General features: G+C 43.9%; 1 protein-coding gene across 1 annotated transcript; it reads left to right on the forward strand.

Moving 5' to 3' along the window:
• The first annotated feature begins 81 nt into the window (after positions 1 to 81).
• RPL14 (ribosomal protein L14) lies at positions 82 to 13,391 on the forward strand. Its single transcript, XM_078663901.1, has 6 exons — positions 82 to 129; positions 2,121 to 2,222; positions 2,626 to 2,720; positions 5,129 to 5,228; positions 10,559 to 10,612; positions 13,293 to 13,391. Exons 1-6 carry the CDS (start codon positions 127 to 129, stop codon positions 13,356 to 13,358), a joined length of 420 nt encoding a protein of 139 aa, XP_078520027.1. The 5' UTR covers positions 82 to 126; the 3' UTR covers positions 13,359 to 13,391.
• The last annotated feature ends 11,139 nt before the right edge of the window (positions 13,392 to 24,530 follow it).

The raw sequence follows: 24,530 nt of genomic DNA on the forward strand, positions 1-24,530 counted from the left end.
AAATCGGGTTGGTCGTTCCCTGATCTTCCGGCTGACACTCGTTCTGCGCCTGCGCATAGAAGTCGGCGGAGAGCTATCGGCGCAGAACGGAAGTGACGCTTTCCTTTCTGCTCGTGGACCGCCACCATGGTGAGTCGAACTGCGATCTGCTCTGGAGCAAAAGTGGCCGTAAGAGGACAGGGTGGTGGCTAGGAAGAGAGACGGGGGTCGCGGTAACGTTTGCGGTGCAACTCGTGTGTTTTGAGGAGAGGTAGAGTTGTGTACCTTAGGGGAATGACCGGGACAACCACATGTCCGCTCCGTGCAGCCCGGGCGCTGGCCTCCGTGGACGTCCACGCGCCGGCGAAAAACTAGTTTCACAGCTGGCCGACTGTGATATGTGTACGCATTGTAGTGAGTTATTTTAGTGGTAACATCCACGTCACTTGAAGAGAAAATTCTGGACAAGCAGATGTAGGTTGAAAAATGTAATTAAGCTTGTAGGAAAATAAGGAGCCCACAACATGCGCAGCCAAACCTCCAGCAGTAACTGTCTCACTGAAGACGCAGCCCCACACATAAAGTTTCAAAACATAAATAACGTGCACGTGAAAATCATAACTAGTACTTGCACGTGAAGATCATTCAAGTACACTTTTCACTAGTGAAAGGGCTCAGGGCCGCTCACGAGAGAACGCCATAACAGCAGAACTCGAGTGGGACATGTACTTTGAATGTACAGTACAAGATGCATTCAAATAAATTAGTGCTCTGAATTCCTTTGAAGTTGCTTTTTTCAACGTGTAATAGTTTAATACATTTAAATCAGTTTGACACCAAACACCTCACCTTAATCCCGCCCTTAATCGTTATGATGTACCGTTTAAAATCCGACACCTTGACCTCTGCGGTTTGGCTTCTGTACCTTGTCCTCTGACCCAGGTACCTCTGATTAATTTTGCAATCAAGTGATGCAAATATTTCATTAATGAAGAGCTGAAGGTGGATTCGTCTTGTAATGTTGTAATTACCCTCCCTCAGAGTTCACTGGCAAGTAGATATATCTACAGCTAATTTTACGCCCCCATCCCAAGTTAAGGAAACACTTTAAAGGACTGCTAGTTAACTGAGCCCACGGACACGATGTAAATATTGCCCGAAGAGAAGTCAAGCCTATGGTATTTTCCAGTGGGCAATGACGTCACACCTATAGTGCTGTTGTATGGTTTTAACGTAAATCATGGTAAACTATTATACATTGTGCTTGAGAATCATGACTGTACGCCTTTGCTGCAAATAATTAACTGCGGTATTGCCTGCGTCCTTCCCTCTGCAACACAGTTTTCATAGTTTCATCAATGCACTCTACAACTGGATCTATGGTAGCGGCGACATTTGAAGTGGTCGAATACGTTTGTGGCAACGGGATTGTTCAATTTCCTAATTTTTTTTCCGTGTGATCTGAGCGGACACATTTGTCCCATCCACATTTTTTCCACTCAAAAAACAGCTCAGGTCACTTGCTGTCAGGTAAAAAAAAGAGATCTACCTACCCTATGCAATAAGAAAAACGCGGTATTGACCAAATAAAATAAATATTTAATTACCTTTGCACATTCGGCTTTTTGGGTTACTATTGTATAAAATGTAGTTTTGGGCTCTTAAGGTTCCAAAATAATTATTCTCATGGTGTTTGGCATTTAATGGTGTTATTTTTGACACCCTATAGGATTTATGCAGAGTTTCCGTTGTCGTAGGTGCCAGTAGGAGTGAGGAGAGGGCGACCACTGTAAAAAAGTTTGGTCATAACTTGCTGCGCATACCAACAAATTATTTACCGCCACCACCCAAGTCATGCAAATGCTTCAAAATGGGTTGAGCGTCAATCGAATGTGTAAAACCTCGTAACACCCATGTTTACATGTGAAAAAAATGAAGCCCCTCAGTAACGCAGCACATTTTTAGCCTATGGAATATCGGTTTGTTAGGCATTGATTTTGTACCCTCGTCCTGTGAATGGTGACCCATTACTTGCACTTGTGATGTTTTTCAATGTTATCAAGTACATCTAAAGCTGCACTTGTGTAACAAACCTCACATTCATTTTCATGACTCATTAGTTTTTACTTCTGTTTTCACAGGTTTTCAAGCGTTATGTACAGATTGGCCGGGTTGCCTTCATCTCCTTCGGCCCACATGAAGGGAAGCTGGTTGCAATTGTTGACGTAATTGACCAAAACAGGGTACGTATATTGCCATCATACTCCACAAGTTATATACCCAGCTGGCTGTAATTTTTTTAAGAAGCCCATAGAAGAAGTTCTGCACCCGATTGCTAGCAAGGCAGAAGTCATTTTCATGTCATATGATGTAGTTAGCCATCTAAGAGACCCTGGAAAGCTGTAAAACATTAACGTTTGTATCCACTGAAGGGATCTATGTTTGACCTTGAGCTCAGGTTCGGATCTTAGTGGGTCTTTTCCCCAAACTACAGTTGTTAAGCGCCAGGAGAATGGAGGTGCGCTCTAAAGTCAAACATGTTAATCCCCCCCCACCCCCTTGTGTTTTTGCCCAACACAACTTGGTGACTGAGATTTTGCCCAAATTATTTAGCAGGAAAAGTTACGTGTTTATTTATTATTGCAGGCACTGGTGGATGGCCCTTGTAGTGGTGTCAAAAGGCAGGCTATGCCCTTCAAGTGCATGCAGCTTACTGACTTTGTGCTCAAGTTCCCCCACAGGTAAGTCATTAATATAGATTACAGCTGTGTGGAATTTAATAAAATATCTACTTGTCCATGGGGCAGGTTGCGTCATGAATCTACTTGTCCTGTAACAAAACCCACTTGTCACTTATGTACCATGAAATGCAGCGACAGATTATGCCAGGGCTCATACCATAGTAGGGTTTGAATACTAGAAATTCCTTATGTTCCCACGTTTCCGCAGATCCACATACTGGCGCTGAAGGTAGAAGTAAGCAATAGTTCCAGATTTGGAATGCCCTTTTGTGGTTGTGCACATTTTAAGGATTTTCACCAACTCTTCTCTAATCTTTTCCCACAATGCAAGAGGTTTGAAATTTACCCCTGGCAATGACAGACGTAAAACGTCTTCCAGGGTTAGGAAAAAAGTGGTTGGAGATCAGAGATATGGACTGGCCATAGCGGGCACCGGGCATTTCCCCGGTAGGCTGCTTGGGTGGGGGCCGTTTTTGTTACCAGGGGTCGGCAATGTCGGCCCCCAGTAACATAATCGGCCGAAACCGGCAGTCTCAAACTGCTCACCTGCACTCCCCCCGACCTCAGGGGGGGCCAGCTGAGCAGTTTGCCAGGGCCGGTTTCAGTTCTCCGTCCGGCCCAGTTGGAGATATAGCGAACTTGCTAACACTGAGATTTTCGTAGGAGCAAATCTACACATGCATATTTGCTCAGCTAAAATGCAGTTCACAGATCTTTACTAGGAGTACTATTTGGCCTATTTCTGTAAATTCTTGTGAATTCACAAAAGCTGTATATCTGCCTTAATGCAAGGACATATACCATGGGCGCACTTTTGAGACATTCTTTAATAACTAGGTCCCTACTTAAGTCTGGTGGTAACTGACCTTTTGTGTTTATTAAAATTCTGCCTCTTTCTTTCCCATCCCCGCCCCCCCTGCCCTGACACCAACCCTGACACTGAGTGACAGCATTCTGCTCTTTCACAAGGAGCTGGTCGGCACACTAGTTTTGTTCATATGTGCTTTTTGAGACCAGAATTTTTTTTGCTTTTGCTAATGTTTGTTATAATGGCGAGTGCCTGGCAGCTCCCACACTAAGGTTTTACAAAAATCATTCCAAAACTAGTCAAACATTGACACAACCAAAAGGCTGACGACCAGTTTCAGACATACTGGTGTTGCTAATGTGTGCTTATTTTTAGGTTTCCCATAATCTTATTTGAAACCGGTTACAATGATTTCCCATTAATAATATTTTTTGGGTAATACAAGCATACATCAACACATTTTACTACATGATGATAATGGTACCTAAAATGTTACTGTAGGCTAGCAATTTTTTGTGAATATTTTAAAAAAAAAGAATCCTCACTCTTGTTTCAAGCTTCTGCAAATATTTGCATCTAATCGGAGAGCATTCAGGGAGCATTATAGCCTCATATTGCAAATTTTAAAAACGTGTGCGCGCATTTTTATACTGGAACCACTGTCTGCAGTGCAATCTGAGCTTACGACTTTTTCTTAGAGCTTTCACCCTAATTATAAAGGGGATTAAAGTATAGGGATTTTAGTAGCGAGCCTTAAACAGCAGTAGATTTGCACAACCTCGAAACTAAATTTACATATTTTATTACAAGTGCATATTTTACCATCTGTGTGTATTTATCATTGAAACATAGGAAAAAATAAATATGGATAAATACAGATGGAAATGACAAATATAAATACTATAAAACCAGGAGCCCTAACTACAACTGAGTCTTTCGCTGTGTTTTGATTTTTGTAAACCTGTTAGCTTATTAAACACATTTTTGGAAAAAACACTTTTCACAGATGCTTGCTGAAGCAGATATGTATTGCTTGTCTGCATTGGAGCAATCCTAAACCACTCATTCAAAGCAGAATGCTTTGTTGCTCCCAGTAAACCGAGGAACAATTTTTAATCTTCTGTAAAAGTGTCATCTTTATAGCCATGCTGAACCTCCTCTTGAAAACCCTTGTTGGAAGAATGTTTAGTTTAAGGTCCTATTCCAGATTATTTTATAGTTTGAGAATTCATAGCCAAGACTTGTGTGGATATTAACTCTTATTTAATACTCCATTTCCAAAATCTATTCTTAAAGGGCCAGGAGTTGGTAGGAGCATAAAGACCAATTTGTTTTGTAGCAGACACGCAGGAACAGACTTGAACAAAGGTTTCGAAAACTGTGAACAAGCAAGTTTGTAATATAATTATGTGAGAAATTAACACCCACAAATTAGCCTGAGGTTTACCTTGTTTTTTGTCGCACAATAAATTAAAAGATTTAATATTCTGAGGTTTCTCCAAGATTGTCTTGAGCTGTCAGCTAAATTTATTTTTTTATAAAGGGTGTAGTAAAATTTATTCAAAATAACGCCTGTTCTTTTTTTTTTTTCACGTTGCAGCGCTCGTCAGAAGTTTGTAAGACGTGCCTGGGAGAAAGAAAATGTAAATGAAAAATGGTCTCAAACAAGATGGGCAAAGAAGATCGATGCCAGAGATAAGGTATCTTTTTCTAAAATGCTCTTGACGTAATTTATGTATAGGTTTTTGTAAAGTGCTTTTCTTCTCTTGCAAGTGCCTTTAAGCGTTACAAATTAGTGTTTGTCACTCAGACTGAATGAGAGTTAAATTAGACTCATTGTGCTTCTGAACATGAGGCAATTGTCAGGTTGTAAAAAACAATTGGTGGACAGAATGCAGAACAATGTCATACATTAACCCCAGTACAGAGATCCGGGCCTAAATCCATTGTTTTTTTGCTCACCATGCCATTCCAGTTTGGACCCAGCCCTATGCAAATCAGTCTTGACCCTGCACCAAATGGGAACAGTCCAGCCCGAACTGCCAGGTCCTCCCTGGACGGGTAACAAGCACTCTGGGACCAGTTTTGGTGTTTCACCCCTCATCAGGCAGGATAGCTTGACTCCAGTGGTATGGAAAGCACAGGACCCACGTCTGGGCATACCTGTCCCACTCGGGGTGACAAACGCAAAAAGGCACATGGTCAAGACTGATTTGCATATAGCTTTATCTGAATAGGGGTGGCGAAGTGAGCTAAAGAATGATGGATTCAACCCAGATCTGTGACTCGGGGTGAGTGTTTGAAAAGTTTCAGCGCTCCGTTCATCATCATTGCTTTGTTAGCCCTAAGTTAGCAGGGTATGCCCAGACGTGGTCGCTTGCTCACTTTGCCACTGGATTCAAGGTAGCCTGGCTGATAATGGGTGTTGCCTCTGAAACCGATCACAGGATGCTTGTTTCTGGTCCAGGGAGGACCTGGCATGGCAGTTCGGTCTGGACTGTTTCCATGAGGCACAGGGTCAAAACTGATTTGCATATGGCTCGGTCTAAACTGGGGTGGCGTGGTGAGCAGAAGAACAGTGGATTTTACCCAGATCTCTTAACTGGGGGTGAATGTGTGATTTATTCAGCATTCCGTCCATCATGTCTTTGTGTAGCAATAAGGTTTTGAGCATTTCACCAGTAGTTACCTATAGTAAAGCTCTAAAATGAAATCTGAGGCATTAGGTGTTTTTCTCAATTCGGGTACAACCACCTTCTTTTATACTGTTGCACTGTACTGATCACTATATTTGTACTCTAATTTCAAATAACGCTTTATTAGGCTACATGTGCGTTTATATTGATATGTTTGTGCCTGTATAAATGTATACTTGCGTGTGTGTATGTATATGTGTGTATATATATATATATATAGTAGGAGTTGTTTTCCTTCAGCCACGCTTTTTATTGAAAAGACCTCTTGATGTATACTTTTGACCACATGATGGAATTTGCACTGAACTTTTCTGCTCAGGTAAAATTTCAGCATGCCAAATTTCGTAAAGATCGGTCCACCAGAAAAAAAAGTTGAGGGGGGTGTATAATTTTAGTACACAGCGGATTTAGTTGAAAGAGTGAAAACCCCTGAATAGTTATATCAAACTTGGCATTAAAGTAGACCATTCTTTTGTGCAAACGGTGCTTTATTAGGTCTCGCCTGTCGATGCGCATGCGCATGCGCATCGAGCTTGCGAGCCTATTGCGGCTTAAACAACTTTTAACTAAGAAGCAAGGAATCGTGGCGATTCCTTGCAGTGCCCGTGACTTTTAAGCTCAATGCGCATGTGCATTGAGCTTAAAAGCGCGTGCACAGCCGCAATCGCCGTCAGCCGCATTCCTCCGACACCTTTTGAAGTGAAGCTTAGCTTCACTTCAAAGGCCCGGCTTCTTAACATCCACATGCCGCTCTCCCCGCTCCGCCCCCTCCCCTGCCCGCCTTGTGCATTTCTCCCGACTGACTGTCTGCTCTCTGTGCTATCTTGGCCCGGCTTCTTAACACCCACATGCCGCTCTCCCCGCTCCGCCCCCTCCCCTGCCCGCCTTGTTTCTTTTCCTTTTTATTCCACCCCTCTCTCCTTCCTTTTCCATCTGCCTTACCCTGCTGGCGGCCCCTCATCCGTCACATGCTGCCCTGTCACCCCTCTCCCCTGCCTCTGCTCCGTGCAGATTTTACCCCTGCGTTCCGTCTCTCATGGCCCGTGATGCGTCCCTGACTCACTCTCAGACTTCACAGAGACTGTTAGGTTTCTTTGATTGTAAAGGGGATTGTTGGGGGGCGGGGTGTTTGCAGATGACAGAGGCGCTTACACTGCCGTCTAGTGAAATAGATGGCTTCCACGCCATGTCAAATCTCCCATTCGGCTCCGCGGTCCCTTTATAATCTTACATTTCCGATATGTGGCAGTCTTCTCTCATTCTGCCTGCATTGCTCTTAGGTCTCTTGGAGTGGCGCTACTGCTACAGCAAGAGGTTTGCTTGGGGGCAGGAACGTGGCGGGACTGGGAGATGATGCTGGTTTTACTCCTGACTACCGAGGTTCAACAAAAATCTTTACATTTTTGGCAGATCGCCTCATTTGCTCGTGCATGTAAACGTGAATGTAACATGCATGTTTGCTAATTGCACGTTCACCTCTGGAGCTTCTTGGCGCTGAATAACCGAGGTTTACTGTTACCCGCCGCAGTGATACTCATTTTATGTTTCATGTAAATATGTCATTTAAAAGCACTTGTATTTTTTACTGTCCCAATCACGCGTACACCCCTCCGTTTTGTGTAATCTAATTCACAGCACTGCGCTGCGCCAGATATACAGGGACGTGTCTGTAGAGCTCTGTTTGTCACTGCAACAAGATCTATGCTGTGTCGGTCAGGGGGTTTGCTGCAGAGGCAGTCTTCTGAGGAACTGCCTCAGTTGTGTGATCCTGGGCAACTCGCTCTGTATCACTGCGTTCAGATCGGCATTCATCAAAGTGAAGCAAACCAAAGCCAGTGCCTACCATTGTGTGAAAATAGGACAGTGTGTAATCTTATTTCAAGCAAAAGTCATACATCTCAGGATGCGCTCACAATCCCTAAGTTATCACAAATTCAACACCCTGCAAGTGGAATGTGTTAATTTGTGTGCGTGTGAATTCGAGATCCTACATTTTTTAATTAAATAGTGGAAAGTATGAGGTCCTAGAACAATGCCCTCGAGGGACCCCTCTGCCACACCCTGAAAACGCCCATTATTATATGTGCACACATGTTGGTTCTATGAGAGCAGTTACTTCACAGCCTTAAGGCCACACTCCATGTGACATCCCTTTTATGCACCATATGAACATGACCTGCACTTGCTTAATTCTTAGATGTTTGTATTTAGCCCCTATGCAGAGGGTTGAGGCGATGAGGAAGGTCACGTGCCCAGTAGATGTCCCAAGATCGTGAAGACAGGTTGTCTTTTATTCTGAACCCTCTCAGATGTATGCATGACCTTAACATATGCATGTTCTTTCATATGCCTGGCCCTAAGATGTCCTCAGACATGCCTGACCATAACATACTGTGAACAGAATATGAATGTAGTTGCATATTTTCTCAGAGATGTCAGATGCTCTTGGGTGGTGTGCCTGCATGTACGCAAGAGCGTGTGTTGCTTTGACTAAAAAAAAACAAGCACTGGTGTTGCCAATAGGTCTCGCAGTAGGAAAGTTGGAGCTATTGGTTTTGTACATGACAAAGCCCTTTATGTTTTTAAAATTAAAACAAAAATAAAAGGCATTGCTATTTGCAATTGTAATAGCTCCAACTTTCCTACTGCGAGACCTATTGGCAACCCTTCACCCTCATCCTCACCCTCAACTCCTCACCCTCACTCACCCTCACCCTCCCTCAACCCCTCACTCACCCTCAACCCCTCACCCTCACCCCTTCACCCTCAACCCCTCACTCACCCTCACTCTCACTCACCCAGCCTCAACTACTCTCACTCACCCTCAACCCCTCACCCTAACTCACCCTCACTCACCCTCAACCCCTCACCCTCACTCACCCTCACTCACCCTCAACCCCTCACCCTCACTCACCCTCAACCCCTCACCCACCCTCACCCTCACTCACCCTCAACCCCTCACACAGTGCAATAGGTCTCAGACCATTTCAGTTAGAGCTTTAAGAAATGTTTATGGCTTTTTTTATTTGTAATTCTTTAGCATTGGCTACAGGAAACAAAAATGCTAAACATTTACAAAAAAACCCCATAAACAATTCTAAAAGCACTAACTCTAATGGTGCGAGACCTATTGCATTTCCAATGCTTGTTTGATTTGGTGCATATTTGTTCAGTAGTTTTAGAGGTGTTCCTATTATACAAAACAATCCAGCCCTGCACTTTTTTTTTTATCTTGTCAGTAGAGAAGCCATTTCCTAATTTGCACAAAATGTTAGAGACTTCAAAAGTGTGTTCTTAAATTGGTATGTCCAGTTATGTTCCAATCCATAAATGGGGAAGAGGGGGTTACTGTTATGTCAAGTTTTGAATAGATCGGTAGGGGGTGGTGGGGCACAGAGATGCAAAGGATGGCAGTTGGAGTCTCATCAGGTGTAACTTTGGCACAGTTAAATTAATCTGCATTGAATTTGGGAGCTAGCAAAATAAGACCATTACAAGACTAGGAAAGCCCTGCAACTAACCTCATGCTGCGCTGCTCACAGCCGTAGACGATTGAGCCCAAGGCGTGGCTGAAGACACTGCACAGAATAGATACATGGCAGGTTGTGGCCATGGTGGTTTAAACACTAAGCCTGGCCCTGTCCTGCAACTAACACCTTGCAGGGCATTCTTGGGGTGGGCGGCAACCACAGGTTGGGAGAGACATTGCTGCACCATGGTGGCTGGCGTGTTGTACACTACCAAAGGCACATGTTGAAAAAAAAGTAAATCACCAAAAACAAATCTGAGGGGAGCGAGGGTAAGAGGACTAGTAAACTTGTCAAACCACTGAAATTTACCAGTTAAGGTTAGCACCTCATTCGCGCCACACTGCATGCATAATTGCCATATGTACAGAGACAAATTCTAAGTCTGGAACAGCACAACGCCATGGCATGTAACACGAGTTATTGTGTATTGTGTGCGTTGCTAACCATAAGTGAATTTCAGTGGGTTGAAGATTGAGCCAGAACATCGGTCAGTTTGTGTGTGTGTGTGTGTATAACATATATATTCTCAAATTAGAAGGCCCCCCCTTTTAATGGAATCTATACATGTTAACTGATTTGAAACATGATTGAGTACTTTTCTTCTGCTTTAGACTCCTCGATGTTGAGTATTCTTAACTTCCAAATATGAGGTATTTTGCTTTACTCCAAATCGGATTATATGCTGTAAAAGCCCTTTCCCAAATGTCCATTGTTTTGTCGCACGAAAGGCAGTTATAGCTCTTATGGGCAACATGCAGAGAATGGTTACCCGTTTTTGTAAAAGGTGTAATTTTCTCTTATCAGAAAGCCAAGATGACCGATTTTGACCGCTATCGCGTCATGAAAGCCAAGAGGATGGTAAGTAACTTTATGTTGCTAAACTTAAATTCCACCTGCACTTTCACTAATATTATTATAGTGTAGTTTCTTCAAATTGATGTTAATGGTCAGAGACTGTTTATTTAATATTATAGTATATTCTTACTGAGAGTTGAAGTGTCTGATGTCACTAGGAGACCAACCTTTGGAAATCCAGGTGAACACACCTGTCTTGTAGCCACAAGTAGGAGAGTGGGGGAATGAGCAGGCTAGTGTCTCTCTTGGTAGGCGTAACCCTTAAACCAGGTGATCTGTGCATATAACCAACACAGCCCAGTTATGCAAGTAAATGGCTATTGTGCATCCTACAGCACTCCCTACCATCAGTTACTCACTACACCTACAAGTTTGCAAGGCCTTGAGTATCCATGGTAACTGAGGAAATATGCAAGTAATGTTCTATGATCTAACCACAGGTCAGTAAAACTGACTTCAGCCTACTGACTTCAGCCTACTGACTACGCATCAGACTTGCAGTGAAATGTTTACCGTCCTACCTAGACTACCCAAGATACTGCAATGCTTAATTAACCACTTCGACGCTAATGACAAAGCCAGCTCGTCATGGGCGTTACCTGCCCTGCGCTCATGACGAGCTGGCTTTGTCACAAACAAGCCATTTACTACTTTTTCAGCGCACAGCAGGTAAACGCGGTAGCACTGAAGCAGTTAAAGATGATTGTGCTGCTATACAATCACTAATTATAATTTCCGCCACTGTGCGATGTTAGTGGGTACAAAATACATACTCTTGAGGGCAGCAATGCTTTATTAGTTAGCAAATTCACTTTCCTCCTAAACCATTACTACTCCCCCCCCCCCCCCCCCCCCCAACCCCCATATAGTGGAGGTATCCATTTGTACATCATGCGCCTGCTTGTATCCAAGGACACACAATCACTTGACTTCAGCCATGTTTTTTACTTGCAGATTAAGCATTAGCGGACATGTGGTTCCTGAGTTTTTTAACTTGGCATACCATCATAACATTGTGTTTAAATTAAGGGTGGGCGGGTGTAGTTAAATAAAAAAAAACTCAGTGGAGCTCTGCTCCAGTCCCACTCCCAATTTTAAAAAGAGAGAAAAAAATACTTGCCTGCTCTGGCATCTCCGCGCTGCCTTCTCCTTGCCACCAGTCGCAAAACCCTACGTTTTACGTCTTGCGTGGACTGCGCATTTGTGGTCCATGCAGGACGTTAAACGTAGGGGTTTGCATCGAGGACAGCCCAGAGACACCAAAGAGCAGGTAAGTGGGGTTTAAAAGAAATTGGGCTATGGCGCAGTAGCTAACTTCACTCCGCCACGAAGTCGGGGTTTTACCTGAACTCCGCGTTCCCAACGAAGCATGGGATTGGCAAAACTCCACTGGAGGAGCGGTGTTCGCCGCCCGGGGTTGGTTTAAATGCAACAGGATTTTAGTTTGGCGGCATGTTCCCATATTACTCAGACTATAGGGGTAGAGGAGCACAGTATTCAGTTCCATAGAACCTTAATGTCTCATATCTCCCAGAACACAGCGAGAATAATTAAACACTTAAGCTGAAGAGAAAAAAAAATCTTCCATATGTTGAATCTGTATTTTCTTTTTCTGTTTTGACAATCTTCACATAACATGTTAAAGTTGTACCGCCTACGCGTTTCGATTCCAAACTCAGGGGACTTCTTCAGGGCGAAGCATAGATGTAATTTCAAATTCGATGAGAGAAAGTGTCACTATCTCAAAACTCTGTTGTATCCATTATTGTTCAGCTCACATTAAAAATCGTGCTGAGAGGATAATGTATATTAATATTCTGTTCTTGTTTACAATCTTAAATGTTCAACAAAATTGTTTTTCTGGTTAAAGTTGTCCCAAATACTCTGACCATCTGAAGTGCCGGAAGTCCCTTTTTATTACACAGATGACAATTACTGCTAGAATGGATTGAAATTCAGCCATTCTGAATAATTTGATTGGCGCACAAGTAATTAAATAAAGATGGGAAGATACGTATGGATTGTCTGAGTATTCAGGACAACTGTAATCAGAAAAACAATTTTGTTGAACGTTTAAGATTGTAAACAGTAACAGCACATTAAGAAATATACATTATCTTCTCAGCGTGGTTTTGAATGTGAGCTGAACAATAATGGGTACGTCCGATTTGATAGTGACACTATTTCTCATAAAATTTGAATAATTTACATCTGTTTTGCCCTGAAATCCCCTGAGTTTGGGACGAAACGCGTAGGCTGTATCTTTTAACATGTTATGTGAAGAAGATTGTAAAATACAGCTAAAAAGAAAGAAAATACAGATTCAACATGGCATTTTTTTTGTTTTCAACTTAATTGGAGATATGAGACCATGTTCTGCAGAACCACATACTCGTAAAAAACTGTGCTCTTCTACTCTTGTAGTTTGAATTTTATTTGTCCAGGTTTCTCTTAATGGTTGACCTAAAGAGTGAGCATAGATTAATACTCGAGGAAATAAGTGTGCAGTGATTATATACCACACGTTTCTCTATTAACATTCCATATTACACCCGGTTGTATTTTAGTTGGTACAAAGGCTTTTCTAATTAAGTGTTATATTTCTTGCAAAAGTTGATTTTATTTGTTTGTGGTCTTATTGTTCACTGATACATTATAACTTGTTAAACCATTTGTTTTGCAGAGGAACAAAATCATCAAGGCTGAAGTAAAGAAACTCCAAAAGGAAGCTTCCAAAAAGCCAGAGTAAATGGATTTGTTCATTAAAGAGTACTTGAATATACTTTTGAGTGTCTTTTGTATTTTCGTTTTTCCTAGTGCGAAATTTGGGAGCTAGGCACTGCCTTAAGGATGTGAAGAGACAACATCAGTCACAATTTCAAAATGTTGTTTGGAATGCGGAAACAAACACTTTATTTTTCCTTAACAGTCACACAAATTGATATGAAAAAACAGTCTGGTTAACGAAAAAAGTTAAACTATTAAATATCAGAAGGCTTGGTATGCCTACTGAAAATTATGACTGCTTCTTTAAGATAACAAAGCCACAGGGACTTAACATTGTATTGTAATTGCATTTATATAGGGCTTACTACCCCTGTCGAGGCGTCAAAGCGCTTTTTCAGCGGGTAGCATGCTACTCCGGGACCCATAGAGGATTAGTGTTAAATTAGTATAGTGAAACATGCAAGTACATTTTAAGTGGTGGATATGTTAGTCAGTTATTTGGATTTGGAATGATAGCAGAAGGATAGAGTAGGACAAAAGTTTGTATTTATTTATCGCTCGCTTGTTGACGCATGCTATTCAGGGAGCCTATAAAGGATTAGTGGTGAATTAATATGGTGAAATATGAGGTAATTTCAGTGGTCGATATTAGTCTGTTACTTGGAGTGAGAAGGATAGCGGATGGATAAAAGGGGAAGAAAGATTTGCATTCATATATCACTTGTTACCCCTGATGGGTGTTAAAGCGCTTTTGTGGCGAGTAGCACGCCACTCCGGAACATTAGTATAAATATGAAGTAATTGGAGTAGTGGGTATGTTGTTCAGTTATTTGGGCAGTATGTTAGTATAGTTCAGTATGGAATTTGAGAAGTGAACATGTTAGTCTGTTAATTTTGATTGAAAAAGGATAGTGGAGGGATAAAAGAGTGGATGTGGATGGTGTGGGCTGAGTATTGTTAAATGAGAAAAAGGGCAGCATTTCTGGCCCTAGTACCGACCAGTCTCGACTAGGCTCAAACAGGCAACTACCCTTGTCCTCTCCGCCCGGGCTGAGACGCCCTAAGCCTGGCCTTTTTTGTAGCCCTAGTAATCAGGTGACCCCTTCAGCCAATGGGAACCCTAGCCCTAACACTATCCAATCACAACACTAGCCCTAACGTCTAGAACCAATAGGAGACCAGGACCTTGCAGCCAATCTTAACCCTAGTCCAAGCACCCAATCAGTTCAAAAACCCTAATCTCTACGTCCAATAAAGGCCTTAGCCCTACCACTAGTCCCAACCCAAGTCCAAGCAGCCAATGGTACAGGTAGCCCTAGTCCCTACTTCCAATAGAAAGCTAACCCCCTACTCTTAGTCCCACAACTGGTCCAACAACCAATCACACAAGAAGCCCTAAATAGCTACTTCCAATTAAAGGTCTAACCCTAGCCCTAGTCCCACCCTACTCCCAATAACATAGGAATCCCTAGTCCCTACTTCCAATAGAAATCCTAACCCTAGTCCCAACCCTGCAATGATTGAATCACAGAGAAACCAATAAGAACCCTCAAATACCCAACCAATGAGGACATTAACCGTAACCCAATAGAAACACCAATCGGTGTACACATGTGCCAACCACTAGCACACCATATAAGGTCCCAGCAACCTCAGACAAGGTTTGCTGGCCAGGGAGTTGGAAGCTGCTTGCTCCTGTTCAGAATCTCCTAGGAGACAGACAGGCTCAATCCACAACTTTGGACTTCAGCAGGTAATGGCTTCACTAACTCGAAATCTAACAATACTGTTTGAATAAAGCTTTACTCCCCCTGCTGGCCCAAAAAACGAAGTGCACAGGCCCCAGTAAATACAGTTTAAACAGCTCACAGAAGCACCCTCTGATGTAGAAAATCCCTGTTGCTGGGGGGGGGAGGAGGCAGGGGGGCGGCCTCACTGGCTTGTGAACACAAAATGGTGGCTGATAGCACGGTTTGTCCTTTAAAAAAAACAAGCATTAGCATAGCCAATAGGTCGCGCCTGTGGGGCCTTATAAGTGTTTAACCATGCAACAGTTAATGTTGTTGCACCAAGGATATTGTGCTGCATAACTAAATACTTATAAGGTCCCTACAGCGAGACCTATTGGCTATGCCAATGCCTGTTTTATTAAGAGATATTGCACAGCATCGGTTATGTACAGCGTGGCTTAAATGTATTAACAAAAGTCAGTAGGTCTGAAAGGCAAAGCCTATTGCTTTGCCAAGCCTTATTTAATTTGACAGCTAATTAATTTCTAATGCATGGCATTCACTGATCTCGCCATGCCCAAACGCAGGTTCTCTTAATTTCTTCTGAGGAAGCACAGTTGGATAGAGTACTAAATTCTTCTTAGGTATTTTAAAGTTGCCAATCTGGTTTAGGCTTCCAAGTATCAACAAGCATTGGAAATGCAATAGGTCTCGCAATAGAATAGTTAGACATTTTTCTTTTTGCAAATGGAAGAGTGGCGATGAGTGGCGTTGCGTGGATGAGTGGCGTTGCGTGGATGAGTGGCGTTGCGTGAGTTGCGCGTGTGAGTGGTGTTGCGTGTGTGAGTGGCGTTGCGTGTGTGAGTGGCGTTGCGTGTGTGAGTGGCATTGCGTGTGTGAGTGGCGTTGCGTGTGTGAGTGGCGTTGCGTCTGAGTGGCGTTGCGTCGATGAGTGGCGTTGCGTGGATGAGTGGTGTTGGAATGCAATAAGTATCGCATTAGAAAAGTTGTAGTTATTGGTCTTGTAAATGACAATTTTTTTTTTTGCGATGTTAAAATTGCTATATTGATGGCTTTGTCATTTACAATGCCAATAGTTATAACTTTTGCAAATGTGACACCTATAGCATTTGGAATGCAACATGTTTAGTATTTACGTGACTTATATGGCAGCTCTGGTCGTTATGCTACATCTCTAGATAGTTTTATCTTCCGCAAATGTGACACCTATTGTAACACAATATGTGTTGTGAGGGTGAGGGGATGAGGGTGAGGTGTTGAGGTTGAGGGTGAGGTGTTGAGGGTGAGGCGGTGAGGGTGAGGCTGAGGTGTTGAGGGTGAGTGAGGGTGAGGAGTTGAGGGTGAGTGAGTGAGGGGTTGTGGGTGAGGGGTTGAGGGTGAGGCTGAGGGGTTGAGGGTGAGTGAAGGTGAGGCTGAGGGGTTGAGGGTAAGTGAGGGTGAGTGAGGGGTTGAGGGTGAGTGAGGGTGAGGGGTTGAGAGTGAGTGAGGTTGAGGCGTTGAGAGTGAGTGAGGGTGAGTGAGGGTGAGTGATTGCGAGTAGCAAAAAAATCGTATGGAGCCAGGGGCGTAGCGCAGGCTCCTGCAGGGGGAGGCTGGGACAGGCTGGGGTACCCCTTGAACTCAATTTCTACGACTATCCCTGAGTTGTGAGAAACTGGTGAGGGGGGGGGGGATTCGGAAGGACGGGGTGACATCATGTAGATTTACACCATGGCATCGTGCTCCACAGCAAGCGAACGTCTCCCACAAACGGCAAAATAGCGCGGCACAAAAAACTCGGACTCTTTCCCCTGAGGGAAACGCGCACAGGCCTGCAGAACGGCTTATTTCCACCCTGTCAGAAATGGCACCTCAGCATGTGCCTTCCCTCGTCACTGAACAGGGCATATTGAACAGGGTCGAGGGCTGGCAGCTCGTCCTGTTCTCTTCCGTGAATGTCTAGCTGATTTGTCTTGCCAATAAAATATTATTTAACCGGGAGATGGAAACGTGCAGAGAAATGGATAGCGAGTGAGCGGAGACAAATGGAGGCGGGGCTGGGGAGAGCGAGGGTAGGGAAACAGACAATAGGAAAAAGTAGAAAGAGGAAACATGCAGCAATGGAGAGAACACATCAGAAGAGCAGCTGTAAAATGGGATTGCGAGAGGGAAAATGAAAGGACATGTGGGACAGAGGAGAAGAGCACGAGGTGACCCAACAGGAGTAGATGGGTACTGGGGAGACATGACAGAAGTTAGAGATTAAATAGGTGCGACGGGGGTAAGAGGGCTGAGATATAGGGGTGCTTAGAGCGACGGAGATGCAGGGAAGGAGAGTGACGGTCACAGAAGGGGAGAGGTGTATAGAGATGGCGGGAGGCGGACGAGGAAAATGGTTAGAGAAGGAAAGATGAAGGAAGCACGAGGGAGAAAAGGAAGACGTAAGAGGGTGAAAATGCGTAGAAAACAGAAAAGATTAATAGGTGGAGAGGGCTAGCGAGGGGAGAGCAACAGAATAGACGATCGTGATTAGAGGGTGAAAGGAAGAGAGATGAGAGATCGTGGGACGGAGGTGAAGAGAGATATTCGTATAACGTGTAAGAGGAGATAGCTGGAGTGATAGATGAGTTGAGATGAGGATGAGGGACATCGAGAGGTAGGCGATTAAATGGAAACGTATTGAAAGGAGATGGGCAGTTGGAGGAAATTAACAAACAAGACGGAGGGCATTGCTGTGGGGAGGGGGTGGAGGAGAAATGCACACGGCGGGCAGGGGAGGGGGCGGAGCGGGGAGAGCGGCATGTGGGTTTGAAGAAGCCGGGGCCTTTGAAGTGAAGCTAAGCTTCACTTCAAAAGGTGTCGGGAGGAATGCGGCTGAGGGAACAGACGGCGATTGCGGCTGAGGGAACTGATGTGCACGCGCTTTTAAGCTCAATGCACATGCGCATTGAGCTTAAAAGTCACGGGCACTGCAAGGAATCGCCACGATTCCTTGCTTCTTAGTTAAAGGTTGTTTAAGCCGCAATAGGCTCGCAAGCTCGATGCGCATGCGCATCGACAGGCGAGACCTAAAAATGGAAGAGTGCAAACATAGACAGTTTGCTGAACAAGTTGTATTGGGGGCCCTGTTGCAGCCTTTTATTTCATTTCAATGAATAGGGGAGTGATCTAAAATATTAAACTAGGTATTGCTTTATTTTGTGTATACATAACTAGGTTAAGTATTATGTAGAGTCACTAAGTCACTAAAGATTATTATATTTGCTCATTCAGCCGAATCGCCCAAAATCAGTCCAAAGTTGTTGATCAGTTTGGGGGGGATTACATTTCATTACCTGTAATATTTAAAACTATTATTTCAAAACAACTGATGTGGTTAATCCCTGGTTCGCAGATATTTGACACCGCTTGTTTTTGGACATCAGTTTTAGCCTTAGTTGGAAGTTCAGGATTGACCCATGAAAAAAATGCCCTCTGCAGCCTTCCATGTTTTTGACATTGTAACAAATATCGGGTATTGTACTGTCCCTCAAGGTACAAAGCATCTTCAAAACAACTATCTGTTTCTTAATGTTTTTTTGTATTTTCTTTTTGGTATTTCTGGGTCTTGAGTGTCGTGCAATAAAAAAAATCCTTAACCTACCTGTGGACCTGCATAAAAGGGGTATTGGCTTTTAATCCATTAGACTGCTCAGCTCTCGTTTATATTTTGCTTCTGCCCACCTTAGCATACTGCCTCGGCGTTTTTAAGTGTTGTGATGTTCAGAGGAAGGGATTTCTGTGGTAGGAATGTTGTGTAGAATGTAGTGGTACTAGTTGAGTATTCAGATGTCCCTTGTTCTCAGTTGCACCTCTTTTGCTGCTGCATGCTCGCGGCCTAAATCGGTTTTGAACTTAAGTGAGGCATCACTGGCAGAAAAGGAGAATCTTGAGGCCTGCACGGTCTAATGCTTAGTTTCTGACTAGGCCATGGGTGGAGGTTGTGGGGGTGTAATGTGGAACCCTATAGAGGAAGTAAGTCAGATTAGAGCAGGAATTTTGGACACATTGTCTGTGTGAACAGAGTTGTAGCCATGTTGATCACAGGCCGAAGCACAAGAAGATGGTGCTCAGAGGTGGAGTGTGATCGGTGTTTGGATGTGAACATGCTATAAGAGATGCATATCACGGTGTAGAAAACCTGGGACTCTCCTAATTCGAGACATTGCCCACTAGCGAGTGGAGCTCTTGTACTGCATCTGCCCTTTACCGAAACACTCTTATTATTGCTCTTCACTTGTGTATTACAGAAGAGTATCAACTTTTATTGCAAAATTCCTATTATATTGTATTCATCAAGTTTTTTAGGGAGGTAACATCTGCTCAGTTGGTCTTATAAACGGCCGGAGAACCTCTTGAACCTTTGTGGTAGCAGTATGGCGTGCTGTTTTTACAGGCAAACACGATGCTTGAGGATTCTATGTAAGAAAGACTTCAAATATTTGCCTCGAGCTATTTATTGGACCCTGATGAAGCTTGAATATGAAACGACTTGAAAAAGCTTGCATGGCAGGTATAGGAAGAAAAACAGGGTGGGGCAGGATATATATTCCAGCAAAAGGTTTCCAGAAACCTGGAGAAACTTACGTTGGTGCAGTAGGAATGGTGATCTCTACGTGCAATTACAAGTGTTACCACGATCACACATTGCAAGACGTGTTGGTACAGAGACAGTAACCAGAAGATTCAAGAAAAGATATTAACCAAAAATGTTGGGAAAAACAGTAGGTTTGCTAAGCAGATTCAGATGACCTCACTAGATTTTAAGAGTTGTCATGCGCGGTGATGAACATGTTAGGTTGTATCTGGTCGATGGAAAAGAAGGGAGGATGCTTAATAAAAACAAATGAATATCCGCCAAAGGTGTTTGTGTACTATTTGAGTCGGTGTTAACTTATGCACTTATGGTATAATGTGATGAACAAAACTGTCCTCCAGATGTGACCGAACTTCAATCAACTGTTATATGGTTAAATGTTTCGACTGAGATATTGATAGTGCAGGAGCTGTCAAAATAGTCAGGTTAGGGCTGTTATGGAGGCACCATCTAGGGCAGTGTTTCCCAGACTTTTTCGACCCGCTGCTATTGATCTGTTGGCCGCGACTCCCCACTATGCTTCTTTTTTGGGTTGCGGAGCAAGTGGGGGTAAACCCAGCCTCGGCAGTACTTCAATTGTTCTCTAAAAAGAATTGGGGTGAAGCTGATAAAGGTCTTTAATCCTATGCGCAGGGTGTTTCATATTACTAAAGTTGCACCTCTAATAGAATATTCCCAGTTATACTTCTTTGCCCATGCCTTTTTTGAGAACTCTCAAACTTTTTATCCCACTTACAGTACTAGATAGCACATTTATACATGCACGCCCCATTGCCAAAGTGTTTGTGCTTGAATATTTGCATGCACTTCCATTTCTACCCATGGCATACATGCCAACACACCTGTCTCAGGGCGATTCCCTATTTTTAAAATGATTGATGCTGTGGCGGCACTGATTGACGCGGCGGTGCTGAGTGACGCGGTGGCGGCGGCGCTGAGTGACGCGGTGGCGGCAGCGCTGAGTGACGCGGCGGCGGCATCGCTGAGTGACGCGGTGGCGGCATCGCTGAGTGACGCGGTGGCGGCATCGCTGAGTGACGCGGTGGCGGCATCGCTGAGTGACGCAGTGGCGGCGGCGCTGAGTGACGCGGTGGCGGCGGCGCTGAGTGACGCGGCGGCGAGGGGGCAAGTGACGCTGTGGCGGAGGAGGCGAGTGACGATGTGGCGGAGGAGGCGAGTGACGATGTGGTGATGGTGCTGAGTGACGATGTGGTGGCGCTGAGTGATGTTCTATCACACAGTACTGAGAAACAGGCCCAGCAAATGAATTAGTCAACAAAAAGAAACACTGCTGCAACAGGAAAAAACGCAGCGCCTGATTCTGCATCATCTTTATAGATGAGGTGCTGTTGCCATTTGCTTTATGACAGATACATTGGCTTGTGAATTTGATTCATTTGTGAACAGGAAGCTAATGTAATTGAAGTGGTCGGTGATAGGTGCCCAACTTGGTAAGCCAAGGAATTCTCCACGCACATTTAAAAAAAAAAAATTTGAAGCTTTTGAATTTGGTAGTTGAATAAAACCAGATACATGTTTTTTAGTAATCAAGACATAATCCCACAATTCTAATGCGTGCCATCGGTTAATCAGTATCTATGTGCTCACAGTCACACATGGCAAGCATAACAGAAGGAATAATCGTTTTGCCATAGTACATATGTGTATCAAACTGACTTTGGGAGCTACCCTTTTCAGATGATGCACCAGAACACCATGCAACCCGAGCGCTTCATAAACTCGCTGGTTATATGAAGCGCTATATAGATAGTGCAATAGGACCATCCTAAAAGTGGTTTGGGCTTTCAAAGGGTAAAAAAGAGCTTTATAACTAGCAGTACAATACATTCATCTATTGCTGGACCCTGGGGCTAGTGTGTATTTATTGTTGTCATGATTGACACGGCTGTGCTTGTTTTCTCATATTTTCACTGTAAGGCCTGCTTTTGGTAAGTGCAGTTGATGGTAGTGAATGAAACAGATACCACTTAATGAAACTGATAGCTGTGGTTGCAGCTAACCGCACTGGATGCAGCTGATAGGATGGACTGCGTCTGATAGGACTGGATGTAGGTGATATATTTTGTGGCCGCTTAGGTCTGCCATTTTAATGAATCAAAGACTATACAGTGCAGGACAATAAAAAAAGACAGTATAAAAGCCCACTTAGTGGTGGGGTGTGCCTTCTTTTAGCGGAAGCCATCCAGCTCGGTTTGATTTGTAGTAGATGCTGAACCTCAAGCTTGGAACTGTCACTCATCATGTTGTGGCTTGAATATGAACTCTGGGGGTTCAGGGATGGAGCGTGGTGACACTTGCAGTGTTTGACTGTGTTTACGCTGTGAAATTCCGAGGGGGGACGTCAAACTAGACCCCATAAACCTTGCTGGTTGGCAAACACCTGGTGTGGATGATGTGGAACAATATTTTTAAAGGCAAGAAGGGTAGTACCACCTCTTGGATGCAGAGGTCTAGCCACTGTTGCACTGGTGGGTGGCAGATGCTCAAGCACAGAGGAAGCAAGTGCCCGGCATGGGACAACGTTAAGAGGGGCACACTTCACTGGCCTGCATGACAAAAAAGTGAAAGTTAAAAAAACAAGCCCTGGAGTTGTGTGCGCGCGCGCGCTAAAAGAAAACAAGTGGTTTCCTGGTCTCATCCCCTTTGTCTCTTAAAATGCTTACCTAAAACCCATTCTCTTTAACGTCTACCTCTTCGCTGCTACCTCACCTGTCTGGCTAACAACGTTTTTCTGCTTTATATTTCTGTAGATTTTATTATAGCTGTTTAATGATGAATTTCAGAACATTTTGGTAAAAGATTAAGAAATTAAATGAAATTCTACTGATGACTTAAGAAGTTGATGGGGGATGTAGTTAAGAGGAAATGTTCTCACCAGAGTAACGAAAATAAATATGACCAGATTTGCTACATTGTCAACTCCAATCTGGATAAGAGAAGCAGACCGCTTGTATTAACGAAGCATTGATATGAATCCCACTCTAAGAAATGGGAGAACCTCTTATCCTCTGATCATGACGGATTGAGACAGACCTTTAAACAGAGGTCCTCTTCAGCAGAGCAAACTGTGCTGCTGATAGCAAGCCTGGTCCAAGCAGAGAGAACGCAAACTGTGCCCAGTCGTTTCCAGCCTTTTCTGCAGAGAATGGCAGAGAACGCCTGTGTCTTGATCATGGATTAAGTGAAAGTGAATGCTAATATAATTAGAACGACTAACACCACAATTTACTTCACACATGACACCAATACACTGCCTGCAGGCTTCATATTCTGATCATTGACACTCCGGGGTAGTCCAAGGGCTCATCCGCTGCTCGACTTGAAACTCCTGCAGCAGTTCAGGATCATCTCAGATCTTAAATCTGAGCCAATTAACATAGGATGTCTCCACAGGAGCTTCTGGCTCCTAGCATAGACCGTGTTAGGACTCCTTAATTCGTGGATAGCCAGTGAGACTCAATAGGACAAGCTCACCATGGCATCAACAGGCCCTGGAGTCCAGCGTCCACAGTGCCTGCTTTGTCTTTGACTGGGTGTTGGCGACGATCACCGTGACACCGGCCTTTAACTTGACCTCTTGCGACAAGCGCTGCAACAGTTTAGAAAGTAACCAATGTTCACACCAGACTCAATCATCTTGCACAGCCTTGTCTTACTTCATTGATCCTTACCATGTTTTTTTAATAAAAATAATGGGCCACACTTTAGAGAGGTCAACGCTGCATGGGGCAGCAACAGAGAAGATTCACTGGTTCCATGGCAACAGTTGTTAAACCTGCCTACTTACCAGAGACACTTGAGCGAGCGACAAGGGCGTCCTAGCTGTGGATTAGATCTTAGCCTTTCTCAATGATTTTTGGTTGACTTCAGTGTTTGCATTCATATAAATTGTGTTTTATGGGAGCAGCAAGGACAAGGGGTTTGTGATGCGTCTTCAATATGTAGGTGGCCTCACAACTCCAAGTACACTCCTAAAAGAGGAGAAAAAAGACTGAAGAAGCAACCGCGCTACTGTTCTGAGAAAAAGCGGAAAAAACATGCTTGACAAAGTGTTAGAGCAGGGAGAGCATTCAGTCCTCAGACTTCAGCAGGAGTTTTCACTTCTTACAGGAGGGAGTTAGTGGTGGGATCACAGATTAAAAAGCCTCTGAAAGACTACTCCATGGGGATAGACGAGACCAAGAGACAGCTCTGCAGGTGTAGAAGGGTCTTCTCCTAGGGTGCTACTCACAGTAGGGTGTTATTTGGATCTCTTACTTAACGTCAGTTCAGCTGTATGTAGTGGAGGCTTCCAGGTGGATGTAGTTTAAATGATGCTGACATTCCAACAGGGAGGGTTACTTGCATATTCCCTTAGTGTTTGGGCAATGTAGTAGAACCAGGCGACCACTTCCAGGAGTGCAGCCGAAAGACTCAATGAAGGCAGTGTCCCCTTCAAACATTCTCGCCCCACAATCTGTATTCTGAAGGTTATCAAACATTCATCCACTTTAAACCAGGGAAGTTAGACTGTTCACAAGAGATGCTGAAGTGGCAGTGAGAAGTCAAAAGTCAATGATGTCTCCAAATAAACATTTTCAGCGGTCCAAAGATGCGGGGTGGGGTCACAGCTCGGGAGCTGGAATAGAGTGGACAGGAGTGGGCTAAAAGACAGCACTGGTACAATTAGAGTGATGTTGGGAAAATCAGTATACGTCATCAACAGGCAGCATGTAGATGCGAGTTACCTCAACTACAAAGATCTCATACGTAGGGATGAGACTTTCCCACCTAAACACCCTGCTTGTTACTAACTACACTCGCCCGC

The sequence above is a fragment of the Lissotriton helveticus genome, chromosome 10, assembly GCF_964261635.1.
Source record: "Lissotriton helveticus chromosome 10, aLisHel1.1, whole genome shotgun sequence".
Taxonomy (NCBI): domain Eukaryota; kingdom Metazoa; phylum Chordata; class Amphibia; order Caudata; family Salamandridae; genus Lissotriton; species Lissotriton helveticus.